Source organism: Hemiscyllium ocellatum, chromosome 13 (assembly GCF_020745735.1).
Source record: "Hemiscyllium ocellatum isolate sHemOce1 chromosome 13, sHemOce1.pat.X.cur, whole genome shotgun sequence".
In the NCBI taxonomy this organism is placed as follows: domain Eukaryota; kingdom Metazoa; phylum Chordata; class Chondrichthyes; order Orectolobiformes; family Hemiscylliidae; genus Hemiscyllium; species Hemiscyllium ocellatum.
The window spans coordinates 12,633,425-12,648,287 of NC_083413.1; the positions used below are offsets into that span (position 1 = coordinate 12,633,425).

A 14,863-nucleotide genomic window follows, 5' to 3' on the forward strand; every position below is an offset into this window, starting at 1 on the left:
CAGGTCAGGCAGCACCCTGCTCCTTGGATGCTGGCTGACCTGCTGTGCTTTTCCAGCAACGCATTTTTCAGTTTAAATTGATAAAGCTTTCTGGTTTTATACAGAGGAACCAAGTGCCAGGCCTGCATCTGTTTCACAAGTGTTCAAGACCATGGCTTTGTGAAGTCATATGGGTGATTATGGTGACTCAGACTATTAGAGAATCTCTGCTGATACACTATGTAATTGTAGCACGGGTGCCAAGTCTCTATGTCTTGCTAAATTGAGTCATCACATCAAAAATAATCAAGATATCAGCATTTGGTGCTGAGAGACTAAGTCTTGTGGGGACCCTACTTTTCTGACTCAGGTGAGTTTCATCAGGACATTGACAATAGTTTGGAAGAGCATTGAATTCGAGATTTGTTCACGCCCCTTGGTGAAACTGAACACTGCTTTTAGTGATGGTGGGGAGGAAGTGTACATTTAATCAGGCAGGAGGGTGGAGACCTTACTAACTTCAAACCACTGCCCCAGTCAAGTCTACGAATGGAAAGGACTATTGGATTACTTAGTGTGGAAACAGGCCCTTCAGCCCAACAAGTCCACACCGACCCGCCGAAGCGCAACCCACTCAGACCCATTCCCCTACGTTTATCCCTTCACCTAACACTACAGGCAATTGAGCATGGCCAATTCACCTAACCTGCACATTTTTGGACTGTGGGAGGAAACCGGAGCACCCGGAGGAAACCCACACAGACACGGGGAGAATGTGCACACAGTCAGTCGCCTGAGGCGGGAATTGAACCCGGGTCTCTAGATAACCACTGTGTCACTGTGTCATCCTGCTACAACTGAGGCACTGAAATTGGAAATGAATGCTCATGCAAGGACATCAGTCCATTACCATTGGCATTTACTCAGCAGTGTGTGAGCCTGTCCCCTTGCTGGAAGCCTGGCTAGTAATCTCATTTAGTACCTGCCTGAGAAACGGGGTAGGGAATGGGGAGGGCTGCTGAGAGCAAGCCTTGCCACACCTCCCGATGTGACATCCCTCGCCATACTCTTCCTCCGATCACCCTCCTGTTCCTGGGTGAGTGAAGTAACCGCACCACGTCTCCAGTGGCATTGCAGATGGGACCTCTACACCCTCCTTACCGCCCCCCCCAAAAGGAAGTGCCCTTCCTCCTCTTAAATACTGTCCAATTACTTCAATGAGAATAAGCTTTCACGCACTTAGTAACAGGAAAAAGGAGCACAAATAGGCCATTCAGCCCTTCGAGAATGCTCCACCGTTCAACATGATCATGGCTGTTCATTCAACTCAGTCCCCTGTTCCTACTTTCTAACCATTCTCTTTCATCCCTTTACCCAAAAGAACTAAATATAATTCCTTCATGAAAACAATCACCATTATCTCATTATTGTCTTTGGTTAACCTTGTCCCTCTTCTGTACTAAGATAAAATAATTATTTTGGAAATTGTTTTTTAACATTAGTCCATGAACTATATATTGTGAAAGAAAACACAGCTGGCCAAGTAATTCAAGCAGTACTTAATATGAGGCAAACAGAGAGAATCCTGGAGGAACTCAGCATCTGTGAAGAGAGAAACAGAGTTAAGGTTTCAGATTCGATATGATTCTTCTTCAGAGGTTCTGAGTTTCTCCAGCATTCTTTGTGCCTGTTTCTGATTTCCACCCTCCACTGTATTTTGCTTTTTAATTCAATATGAGGAATCTGTTGTCATGGTTCAGGATATCATAAGAATTCTTTGCTGAATTACTCTCTAGATTGCAACTGACTGGCACCCTACAAGTGCCTGTATACAAAAAGAAAATGTATTTTGGGCAGCCTAGCATCCCTAATTTCTGGTGGCTGGGTTGCAAGAGCTATGCAATAAGTTCAGAATGACTGAACTGTATCCCTTAAATTGATGTCACCAGTGAATAGAAACTGCTATCGTTGCGAACTTTCCAAATTAACTCCAAAACCTAGTTGATGCAGGCAGGAAAGGCCAAGACAGAAACACGTCTGTTGTGCATGCACTGATCTGTTTTGTCATGAGTACTGACGTTAGTATTATAATGATGGGGAGAGGAACTGCTCCTGGGCATAAAGTCATTAGAAGTCAAAAGAAGGGTCCAGTTATCTCCAAAAGCAATAATACAAGCGCCATCAGGCATGCTGCGTTTGCAACTATCTCAAATTGTAACAAGCTCAAAGGGCTAAATATTCTGTTCTTGTTCCTATGTTCACCTAACATTTCGAGGTAAGCTGCTTTGCAGCCAATAAAAATGTGTGTTGTTATTATTTTGAGGAGTTACAAGTCCTGGCTGTTTTGAGTCAGCAAGGCAAGTTGCTGCTTTCACCTTTTTAGGTTTGTGGAATCAATTGAAAACAAGAAAACTGCGAGACTTACAAGGACCAAAATTATGAATGGGCTTGCTGTCTTTTCACAACAGCGCTTTATGACAACCATCAATGCATAAAACATTTTGCATCTGTTACATGCGGAAAAAGATGAACTCAATGTGAGCATTGAATGAGTTGTGAAGTAGTCATAGAGGCAACTGACAAACTTTCACGCAAGAATATAAAAGGTTGCAGCTGGAGTATGTCATACAGCCCATTTTGTCTGATCCACCATTCAATGCACTCAAAACTATCTTCGGTTTCAACTCCAAACTCCCACCCTGAGGGACCAAATCTCTGTTGATCTCAGTCTCAAATGTATTCAACCATAGAACACCAACCACCCCCGGGATAGAAAATTCCAAAGATTTAGAATCTTTTGGGCAAAGAAATTTCTCCTCATCTCAGACCTCAATGATTCAGCCCTTATCCTGAGGTTCTGCCCATACATGTCAGCTTAAGCCCCTTCAGAATATGGTACGTTTCATGAGATCTCCTCCCAATCTTCTAAAAGCAGAGAATAGGGACCCAATTTACACAGTCTCTCATCGCTGGGCAACCTTGTCACCCCAGGAAGCAATGTGGTGAACTTTTGCCTCCGATGCAAGTATATTTATTCTCCTCCCAGAGGTAGGTCCATGGTGATTAGTCACATAACCATGTAACGGTGCTACACTTTTATTTACCACGAGGAGACTTACCTCAAGGCTACCTCAACCAGAAAGGAAATTGGTTGTTTGCAATCTGACTTGCACATGAACCATTTAGCCACCTAGCTAATTGTATCACTCCCCTACCCAACATAAATATGGAGACCAAGAACTGCACATTATATTCCAGGTATGGTATTATTAAAGCCCTGCATGACTGTAGCCAGGCTTTCTTATTCTTAAATTCGGGTTATTCCCTTGTATTGGAGGTCAATACGCCACAGGCGCTCCTGATGGCTTTCGTGCCAACTGCCTTGTGTTTCTCAGTGAATGCACCCAGACTCTGAATATCAACATTCTTTTCTATAAAATGTTGCTTCTCTCCTCTAACTTTTAAAGTTGATAATATTTTGCTGCATTACACTCCATCTGTCACCTGGTTGCTTATTCTTTAGGAGATAGTGAGGACTGCAGATGCTGGAAAGTCAGAATCGATAAAGTGTGGAGCTGGAAAACGCACAGCAGGTCAGGCAGCATCAGAGGAGTCGATGTTTTGGGCAGGATCCATCATCAGGACTCTTTTAACTGTCTCCATCTCTTTGCAGTTTCCTCACAGCTTACATTCCCACTTAGCTTTGTGTATCATCAGCAATTTTCTAAGTTTTAAGCTTTAGGCTTTGTTTTGAAGGCCCTTCACAACTTTTGTCATTTGAGCATTGGAAACAAAAACTGCAAATGAACTACATCCCTGATTCAACAGTCACTCTTTAGTGAATTTTAGAATTTACTTCCTACACCTTGAGGTTTCATCCAGAACCAAACTTACTGTAGTCATTACACTTCCAACAATTCAAAACAACTGTTTGCTTGTTGGCCCATCTTTAGTTGTTCAGCAGATGTACATACCTTTGACAAGACGTCCATGTCTTAACTTGGTAGTCCAGTGCTTGAATACCAACTGTTGTGATTCAGCCACAAACAAACAAAAATGTGCAAATTCTGCCAAGAAAATAACCCTGAGGTTTTTAAAAATCTGAAGTCATTCTCCGATTACCTTTTAAGGGTTGTCTTTTTCCAAACTCGCTGTTGCATCTTTCCTCTCTCCTCCCAGCCCAAGTCTAGTGTCCCAGGCAACACATGGCATGATAAAAGCTAGAATTTGCTGCACCCCTTAGGTCCCTCTTAAATTATTCCCATCTCACCCTAAACCTATGCCGCCTAGTTCTGGACTCCCCCACCCCAGGGAAAAGACCTTGACTATTTATCCCCTCATGATTTTATAAGGTCACCCCCTCAGCCTGAATTCTAAACTGTGAATCCATGGCACAGGCTGTTAATGGTGCATAAAAGTCCCAGTGATTTGTGAGAGGTCACTAAGTTCCTTCACCATCAAGGACATCACAGCCATGTTTAACCCTCTTCTGGTCTGCATTTCACACATTGTTGTTCTCAGGCAAGGCAACCGAATGTCGATCAGCAGCTAATATTGCAATCTGTTCCCATGCCGGTTCCATCAATTCTCATCTGTCTCTCCCACACCAGCCTGCTCCCAAGCTACAGACAATGACATTGGGGCCAACATATGATCCTCATTATTTAGATGAGATTAAGCAATTAGAGTCATAAAGTCATAGAGATGTACAGCATGGAAACATATCCTTCGGTCCAACTCATCCATGCCAACCAGATATCCTAACCTAATCTAGTCCCATTTGCAAGCACTTGGCCCATATCCCTCTAAGCCCTTCCTATTCATATACCCATCCAGATGTCTTTTAAATGTTATAATTGTACCAGCCTCCACCACTTCCTCTGGCAGCACATTCCATACACGCACCACCCTCTGCATGAAAAAGTTGCTCCAAAAGTCTCATTTAAATTATTCCTCTCTCACCCTAAACCTATGCCCTCAAGTTCTGGACTCCCCCACCCCAGGGAAAAGACCTTGTCTATTTATCCCCTCTTGATTTTATAAACCTCTGTAAGGGCACCCCTCAGCCTTAATTCTAAAGACTTTGCACAAAATTCAAGAACAATTGCAGGTAGTAAAGAAGTTTGAATTCATGAAAAAAGGAACCATGCTGTTGAAGTTTTTCATCTTGCACTTCATCAGGACAGGTGCAAGAGTGCCAAATTTCAAAGGTAGAAGCAATTTATATTGTGAGCGGATAGGACACTAATTGGTTGGCAAGTCAAATCTGATTGTTGTTATGGAAAATGCATTTTCATATAATTTTTGACGAATTCAAAAAAAAAGTCTCATTTGCCTATAGAGGACATGAATAGACGCAGCTTCTGGCATTGTTAACCCCTTTGAAATTTGATATTCTTGCATCTGTCCTGATGGGTGCAAAATGGAAAAATTCACCAGCATGTTTCTTTCTTCAACCTAGACTTAAAATTCAGAAATTTATTGAATGTATCACTCAAGGCCACACAAATCAATGCATTTATTTCCTAAGATATCAGGTCAAGCTTTTTTTTAAGTTCACCTGCATACCACAGAAACATAAGTTGTTAATGTTTCAAAACATGCTTCAGCCACACAGTAAGATTTACATCCATAATCATGTCAAATATCGCATTCACATTTGTTTAGAAAGCGGGGATTCAGACCCCAGTTTAGAGCCATGAGGGCAGAATTTGGGCTAATGCTCCAGTGCAGTATTGAGGGTGTGCTACACACTGTCTGTGATGTTACAACTAGATAGTCCTAAAATGAGGTTGAGAGACAACTTTATAGAAGTGTATAAAATCATGAGGGGTATAGATAGGGTTAATGGTAGCTGTCTTTTCCCTAGGATGGGGGATTTCAAGACTCGGGGGCACGTTTTTAAGTTGAGAGGAGAGAGATTTAAAAAGTGGGGCAAATATTTTACACAGAGGGTGGTTTGCCTGTGGAATGAACCTCCTGAGGAAATGATGGATGTGGGCACAATTACAATGTTTAAAAGACATTTGAATAAATACACGAATAGGAAATGTTTGGAGGGATATGGGCCTGGAGCAGGCGGGTGGGACTAGTTTAGTTTGAGTTTATGTTTGGCATGGACTGGTTGGACCGAAGGGATCTGCATTAAAGGTCTGGCAGCATCCGAGGAGCAGGAAAACTGATGAAGGGCTTTTGCCAAAAACGTCAATTTTCCTGCTCCTCAGATGCTGCCTGACCTGCTGTGCTTTTCCAGCGCCACTCTAATCTAGACTCTGATTTCCAGCATCTGCAGTCCTCACTTTTGCCTCATTGGACCAAAGGGTCTGTTTCCATGCTGTATGACATTGTGACTCCATAAGAGCAGGATGGCTGTCCCTGCTATTATGGCCAATATGATTTCTTCAACCAATACCCATGGACAGAGGATCTGGTCATTATCACCTCGTTGTCCACTAAACTTTTAAAGCACTTTGAGGTCAGTAGAGATACAGTATACTCAATTTCCCTTTGGTAAAGCTGGTGAACAAATAACTAGAAACATTTTGCTGTTGTCTATACTGTGTAGTTAAGTCTTCAGAATATTGACTATCCAGTCAAATGTAGAGTAAAAAGTGAGGTCTGCAGATGCTGGAGATCAGAGCTGAAAATGTGTTGCTGGTTAAAGCACAGCAGGTTAGGCAGCATCCAAGGAACAGGAAATTCGATGTTTCAGGCCAGAGCCCTTCATCAGGAATGAGGAGAGGGTGCCAGGCAGGCTAAGATAAAAGGTAGGGAGGAGGGACTTGGGGGAGGGGCGATGGAGATGTGATAGGTGGAAGGAGGTCAAGGTGAGGGTGATAGGCCGGAGTGGGGTGGGTGCGGAAAGGTCAGGAAGAAGATTGCAGGTTAGGAGGGCGGTGCTGAGTTTGAGGGAATCGACTGAGACAAGGTGGGGGGAGGGGAAATTAGGAAACTGGAGAATGGCAGTCAAATGGCAAATATTGTGTTAATGCTAAAAGAACTACCAACTACCAGCAGTGACAGTATCAGCAGTCACTGAGTGGGAGGCTATAAATTTTAACCTTGACAGTAATATTATGTAACTTATGTGGTGTAATGGCACAAAAGATAAACGGTGTTACAGATAATGGACATAGGTTATCCCTTGGTAAGGCGTCTAGGGGATGGGTGGAGATTGCATTGGCTGAAGGCTTGCTTGCCTCTAAAATGTTTCTCAATTAATTTGGCAAAAAGTACACATTCTCTGCCAATCCTGATGAATAATAGCAAACAGAACAAAAAAAAATCTTGCACCCAATAGAAGATTGTCAACAGCATGCAAAAAAGGAGGATGGCTCGGCATATAAACAAGGTCAACGACAAGGGCTGGACAATATCCCTCTCCCAAATATACAGCAAAAACATCCTGACAGCAACTACACAGGGATCCTCAAACAGAATAGGGAGGAAGTCGTGTGACGTGCATTCACGGGGCTTAAGACATTATCCTTCTCCCATCTGGTGCCAAGTTTGAAATCTGCAGATAAAAACAAGTTTTGCAGAAACTGACTGGACATGAATCTCCCTAACAGCTGGTTGGAACTCGTAAAAAGTGAGTTGGATCAGGTTGCTAGTGTATAGTTAGCAAGTCCAGAGAGCAAACTAGCACAAAGTACAGAGTCACACTCAGAGAGCTAAAGTTGGCACAGGAATTAGTGTGAAGGGATGTTCAGAGACTGGAGTTTAGACATTGTCCAGTGCACTGTATATAAATCAGACTCTCTCTGACTTCATTTTTGCACCCTAGTTAACTGTCTGTGTGGAGTTTGCACATTCTCCCCGTGTCTGCGTGGGTTTCCTCCCACAATCCAAAGATGTGCAGGTCAGGTGGATTGGCCATGCTAAATTGCCTATAGTCTTCAGGAATTAGTCAGGGTAAATATAAGGTAATAGGATTGGAGAATGGGTCTGGGTGGGTTACTCTTCAAAGGGTCAGTGTGGACTTGTTAGGCTGAAGGGCCTGTTTCTACAGTGTAGGAATTCTATGATTCTACGATGATTCTATGATTCTACACAAGGCACTAGTCAGATCATAACTGGAATAGTGTGAACAATTACAGGCCCCTTACCCAAGGAAAGATATATTGGATATACTGCAATCCAGAGAAGATTCACTTAGAGTCATAGGGATTTACAGTACAGAAACAGACCCTTCGGTCCAACCTGTCCATGCCGACCATATATCTCCATCCAATCTAGTCCCACCTGCCAGCACACGGCCCATATCCCTCCGAAACCTTCATATTCATATACCCATCCAAATGCCTTTTAAATGTTGAATTGTACTAGCCTCCACCACTCCCTCTGACAGCTCATTCCATAACACACACTTGGCTGATCCTGGGTTTGGATGGGGTATAAGGAGAAGTTGAGAAGGTTGGAGCTGGTCTCTTTGGAATTTAGAAGAATGAAATGCAACTGCGTTGAAACAAACAGGGTTCTTAGGCTAAGTGCAGGAAAGTTGCTTCCCCTTTCTGGGAGAGTCGAGGACCAGAGGGCATCATCTCAGAATAAGAGGTCACACATTTAAGGCAGCAATTAGATTAAGTTCCCTACAGTGTGGAAACAGGCCCTTCCACCCAACAAGCCCACACCAATCCTCCGAAGAGTAAGCCACCCGCCCTCTGACTAATGCACTGAACAACAATGGACAATTTAGCATGGACAATTCACCTAACCTGCCCATCGTTGGACTTTGGGAGGAAACCGGAGCACCCGGAGGTGGGGTCCACGCAGACAGGGAGAATATGCAAACTCCACACAGACAGTCGCCCAAGGCTGGAATCGAACCTGGGATACCTGGCGCAGTGAGGCAGCAGTGCTAATCACTGAGCCACCATGCCACTCCGAGGAATTTCTTCTCTCAGAGGATAGTGAATGTGGGTTTTTTTTTAACCACAGAGGGATTTCGAGATTGGGTCATTAAGTATATTCAAGGCTGCAATTTTTAACCAGTAAGGTAATCAATGGTTATCGGGAGGAAGGTAGGAAAGTGGACTTGACAATTATCAAAACAACCATGGTCTTGTTGAATGATGAAGTGAAGTCGATGGGCTGAATGGCCTGCCTGTGCTCCTATGTCTTATGATCTGAGATGTGGAAGTGCCTGTGTTCAACAGGGATGGACAAATTTAAAAATCACACAACACCGGGTTATAGTCCCACAGCCAGTGTTTCCAAATAAACCTGGCATTGTGTGATTTGTAATTATGTTCTAAAGGAGACCCAATCAAAGAAAACAAAAAAAAACTGTGGGTGCTGGAGATCTGAAACCAAAACAGAGATTGCTGGAGAAATCCAGCAGGTCTGGCCATGTCTGTGGAGTGAATACAGCGTCAATATTGAGTCCAGTGACTCTTCATCAATTCTGCTTTTGCTTCTCTTTAGAATACTGGTTGCTCAAAGTGCCACTTCCAAGTCACATTATGAAATAGTAAACATGTCTCACCTTGGCAAGCCCAGAAAGTCATTTGAACAAACTGGGCATCTGGACAGCAACAATCTGTACAAGTGTTTTCTGCCCATTTTACCACTCCGATCACTGTGCTCAGTCTTCTATGGACTGTGCCAATCACAGCCCTTTTAGTCAATCTCATTCTTTCAACACTATTGAGAGAGCAAGGACTTTGCAAAAATCTTCAGATGGATAACTCTTCCTGTAGGTCACTTAGTTTTTCTTTACAACTGGACCAAACTATGTACGTAACAAAGGAGACTGGTTACATTTAACAAAAATAAGCCTGTTCTTGTTGACCAACCCAAAAGAAAAAGTTACAAACTTTCACTTTATTTTCAAGCCTACCCCTGTCAAAAATAATTGTCATTACAAATAATAAAAAAACTAAGTGGATGTAGGGGCTGGGGAGATGTCAGCAACGGGACATTTTCATTCATTGAGTGAAAATGTGTGATTTTTTACTTTGTGCACCCCAGTCCAACACCGGCACCTCCACTTCATTCATACAGATTTATAACTATCAAATTACCGAGATTTATAACTATCAAATTACCAAGATTTACAGTGTAGCGTGAGGCCATTTGGCCCATCGTGTCGAATCCAAATCTAGTCCCATCTCCCCCTCAACAAAAACAAAAACTGCTGGAAAAGCTCAGCAGGTCTGCAGGGAAAGCAGAGTGACCCTTCCGCAGAAATTAATTCCATCCCTCTGAGGTTATTCAGGGCAAGCACAAGGGAGACTTTGCTGTTGCTTTGATCGCTCAGGAAAGTAGGGCAAAGTTCAGGGTGGGTTGAAATGGGAGCTGGAAATGTACAAGGTGTACTCACTTTAAGAAATATCTCTGGCCTGACGGTGTTTTGGCCATTTCCCAACCAGGGGGCAGCGGCACATCGTCTATGTTGTCGAAGGACTGCTGCCGGAGGTGGGCGTACGGCTGCGAGTTCGGGTTAGCACTGACGGGCAGAGAGGCCGGGGATGAGTGCGATCGGATGTGCTGCACCTGGAATTGGGGCAAGTTGCTGCTGGAGTCGGTGCTGGACTGACGCGAGTGCGATCCGGAGTCCGGTTGCTTGAAGAAAGACTCGGGCAGTTTCCTCATCCTCATGGGCACCTGGTGCGGGACAGCGCCTGGCTTGGGGTTCATCACGGCGTTAAATAGCGCCTCCAAATCGGTCTCGGAATCTCCCAGAACCCGGACAATGGTCTGTCCCGGTGGCGGAATCGGATTTTGATCCATTGCAGAATGTTATAGATAGATATAAAGTCTCTTGTTTAAAAAAGAATAATAAATACAAAGTTTGGAAAACTTTTTCTAAAACTTTTTTTAAAGAAGAAAAAGTTCCCCCACCCACCCCCTAGTCCAGTCTTCAAAAGTGCGAGTGGAAAATAATCAAGACTTTCATGATCGGCCGAATAGAAACTCCAGGCGAGTGAGAGAGAGAGGAAAAAAAGTTGAGGAAACTCAAGTTTCCAAGGAGTGTTGGTTCGGTCAGCGCCGTTCCTACAGGCTCCGAGGCTCGCGGTTTTAATTATTCATGAGCTCTCAGTCTCGTTGCTTTTCGACCTGAGCAAATCAGAGCAGCGAAACCTTACTATGGAAAACAAGTCTTTGTCAATTTCCTGGCTTCCTCCCTACCTCTCATTCCCCCCCCCCCCCCACCCCTCCCATTCTCCTCCCCAAAACACACACTGAAATAGATGTAAACAAAAATACAACCAAAGCAACTTTTTTTACAGACTCACTTCCCCCCCCCCCCTCATTATTGTTGTTTTTTTGTGTGCTGAGGGGGTGGGGATGTGTAATTTGGGGAGGGGGGTGGAGGAGGAGGAGAGAGCACAAGGGGTGGGTTCACTTTTAGACACAGCCCGTACAGAGAAAGTTTCTGATTGTGTCTCTTTGCTTTTTTTTTCGCTGACGTGAGGAAACACAGCTGGCCAAAAAAAAACCCCCGTAATGATCCATGATTCTTCTGAGAGAGAAAAAAAGATTTTTAAAAAAAATAAAAAAAGTTTTGTGGAGAGGTGGGGAGGGGCGGAATGTCAGCCCCTCCTGGGGGTCCAGCTCGGAGAGCACTGCAGGAATGGGAAGGGGGGGGAACAGATAAAAGACACCCCAAGGAAAGGGAGATATCCCTCAGAGGGCTGTGTCTCTGTGTGTTACCACAATACCCGCACCCCCACACCCCCCCACCCCCATTCTCCTTTTGTTTTTGAGTTGTGTGACCTTAAGAATAGCGATCGAACACGAAATGACTTTGCCTTTCTTTTATTACCATATATGGAATAGAGGAATTTTAATCCCCGCCTACCTCCCCCACTATTTTCTTTTGTCACTCTATCTGTCTGGCTTTCCACTCTCCTTGGTTATTGACTCGCTGCCTCCAGTTTAGTTTTCCTCTCCTTTTTCTCCCCCTGTCTTTCCCAGTGGGACTGACCCTTTCCATTCCTCTCCTGCCTTCTCTCTCTTTCTGATACCTCCGTCAAGATGTCACTTTGTCAAAGTATCTAAAATCACTGGCACACACCCCCCCCCCCCCCCCCATCCCCAGAATCGCCCTCAATGCCAGTTCCTACCCACTGTTAACTGCAGCTGCTACAGGAAAGATGTTGTGAAACTTAAAAGGGCTCAGAAAAGATTTACAAGAATGTTGCCTGGGTTGGAGGATAGGTAGAGGCTGAACAGGCTGGGGCTACTTTCTCTGGAGCGTCAGAGGCTGAGGGGTGACCTGATTATAAAATCATGAGGGGCATGGATGGGGCAAATAGCCAAGGTCTTTTCCAGGTTAGAGTCAAACAATCTGCTCGAATCCAAGGTAGGCTAGCAGGAGGCTGGAAGAACACAGCAAGCCAGGCAGCATCAGGAGATGGAGAAGTTCCACTCGAAACAGCGAGTTCTGCACCTCTTTACTCTGCCTGGTTCACTGTGCACTTCCAGCCTCCTGCCTGTCTAGGATGTTCGTCCAGACTCCTGTTGTCTACCAAGGTCTTTTCCATGGTGTGGGGGAGACCAAAAGACAGCACTCTGCTGAGGACGTGCAGGACCTGGGCCTCCTCCATCGCCACTCCCTCACCACCCGACACCTGAAGGAAGAACGTCTCATCTTCCGCCTTGGGAGCCTCCAGCCCCAGATCATCAATGTGGACTTCAACAGTTTCCTCATTTCTCCTCCCCCCATTTTATCCCAGTTCCAACCTTCCGGCTCAGCACTGTCCTCAAGACCTGTCCCATCTGTCAACCTTCCCTCCCACCTATCCGCTCCACCCTCCTCTCCGACCTATCACCTTTACCCCCACTTCCACCTACCTATTGCACTCTTAGCTACCTTCTCCCCAGCCCCACCCCCTCTCATTTATCTCTCCATCCTCAAAGCTCCCAGCCTCATTCCTGATGAATGGCTTATGCCTGAAACGTCGATTTTCCCATTCCTCGGATGCTGCCTGACCTGCTGTGCTTCTCCAGCACCTCTCTAAACTTGACAAAAGACAGCATAGGTTTGGTGGTGAGAGGGGAACAATTTAAAAGGGATCTAAGGGGCAACTTCTTCACAGAGGGCATTGCATGTATGCAATGAGCTGCCAAAGGAAGTGGCGGAGGCTGGTATAATTCAAAAGGCATCTGGATGGGTATATGAATGGGAAGCAGTTGGAGGGATATGGGCCAGGTGCTGGTAAACAGGACTAGATTAATTTAGGATATCTGGTCAGCATAGATGAGTTGGAACGAAGGGTCTGTTTCCGTGCGGTACAACTCTATGACTCTAACTCTTAGTACCAGGGTTGGGATTCAGAATCAAGGTTCGTGCAAATGATTCTGTACCCAGATCATAAGATATAGGAGGGAGAGTTAAGCCATTTGGCCCATCAAGTCTGTTCTGCCATTCCATCATAGTTGATATTGTTTCTCAAGCCCATTCTCCTGTCTCTGGTCTGTCCCTGACTGTCAGTGAGTGAGAAACTGATAAAATTGAAATCAAACAGTGTGTATCTGCTAGAAACAAGAACAATGTTAGTCTCCCATTCTGTCACTTACATCAGGCGAAATGCATTGATTTATTTGGTGTTTGAGGTTAACCAGTTTAACAAAGCTCAGCAGTGAAAAAAAACTTCAAAACTGAAACCACAATCTTTGTCCCACCCTCACCTCTGCTATGTGCCTTGTTCACTTTCAAGCTTGGCGAAAGGTGGCATTCCTGTTCGGAGCCCCCAGGCGGATATAACACAAGCAGAGATAATCTGAATTAAGAGGCCATTTTCACAATGGGTGTACAGTGTCTGGAACAGTCTGTGCTGTTACAGTTTTAATGCCATTGATGAGGAATTGTGAATGTGAAGGACATGTGCAGAAATGCATGAAATGACGAAATTGAAGAGTGACACCGTTGCATCTAATTATTTTGCTGCGGCACTTTCTAGCCAAGAAAAATACTAATTCCTTGTGGATCAAGCACTGGGACATACAGCAACCCAAAGCAGAGTCAGGATGGACTCAAAATGTTAACTCTGTTTCTCTCCCCACAGATGCTGCCAGACCTGCTGAGCTTCCCCAGTATTCTCTTTTTACTTGCGAAGAAAGAACTTGTGGGGTTTATGACTATGTAGAGAGTTTCACAACGCTAGGACATGTCAAAGTGCTTAACAGCCAAGAAAGTACTTAAGCAGGCAATGTGGAAGCTAATTGGATCATAGCGAACTCCCACAACCAGCAATTTTACGTCATGCTGGTTGAGAGATCAATACCAGCTAGGAGACTGAGCATAAATTTCCTGGGCTTCATTGAAATTGTGCCAGGAGACTATTTGCCTCTAGCTAAGGGTGTCTTCATTTCATTTCTCAACTGCATGATGGCACATTTAACAATGCAATATCCCTCAATACGGTGAGGGATTAGATTTTACACTCAAACTTTTGGACTGATACTTGAACCAACAACTTGCTGACTCCAAGTAGGGAGGGCATTCACTGCATCAAGGCTGACACCAAACATTGAGATTAAACAAAAATAAAGTAATGTTGAAATGGTGATCTACTGAGTCCAAAAGGTCAGTGAAGTGACATGCCTCTCTGGAGTCTGGAAATCCAGCTTTGCCATTCCAGAAGTCATCCCAAAATTTAAAGATTTTTAACTGAAGTGCACACAATTCCCCAATTCACTTGATTTCCAGACCCAGGTTGAGAGAAAGGGCAGCACATTGGCTCAGTGGTTAGCATTGATGCCTCACAGTGCCAGGGACCCAGGTTCAATTCCACCCTCAGGTGACTGTGTGGAATTTGCACATTCTCCCTGAGTCTGTGCAGGTTTGCTCTGGTTTCCACCCACAGTCCAAAGATGTGCAAGTTAGGTGGATTGGCCATGCTAAATAGCCTATAGTGTCCAGGTATGTGCAGGC

General features: G+C 44.5%; 1 protein-coding gene across 2 annotated transcripts in view; it reads right to left on the reverse strand.

The window, feature by feature from the left end:
- The window catches only part of wwtr1 (WW domain containing transcription regulator 1), a 165,784-nt gene extending 154,694 nt beyond the window's left edge, over window positions 1-11,090 (reverse strand). Inside the window, exon 1 of one of the 2 annotated variants that reach the window (XM_060834539.1) lies at window positions 10,304-11,090. In XM_060834539.1, the coding sequence (XP_060690522.1) occupies window positions 10,304-10,713 (410 nt within the window). In that variant the 5' untranslated portion in view covers window positions 10,714-11,090. The remainder of the gene's footprint in view (window positions 1-10,303) is intronic. The other variant, XM_060834540.1, reaches the window with a different exon arrangement.
- Window positions 11,091-14,863: the final 3,773 nt, after the last annotated feature.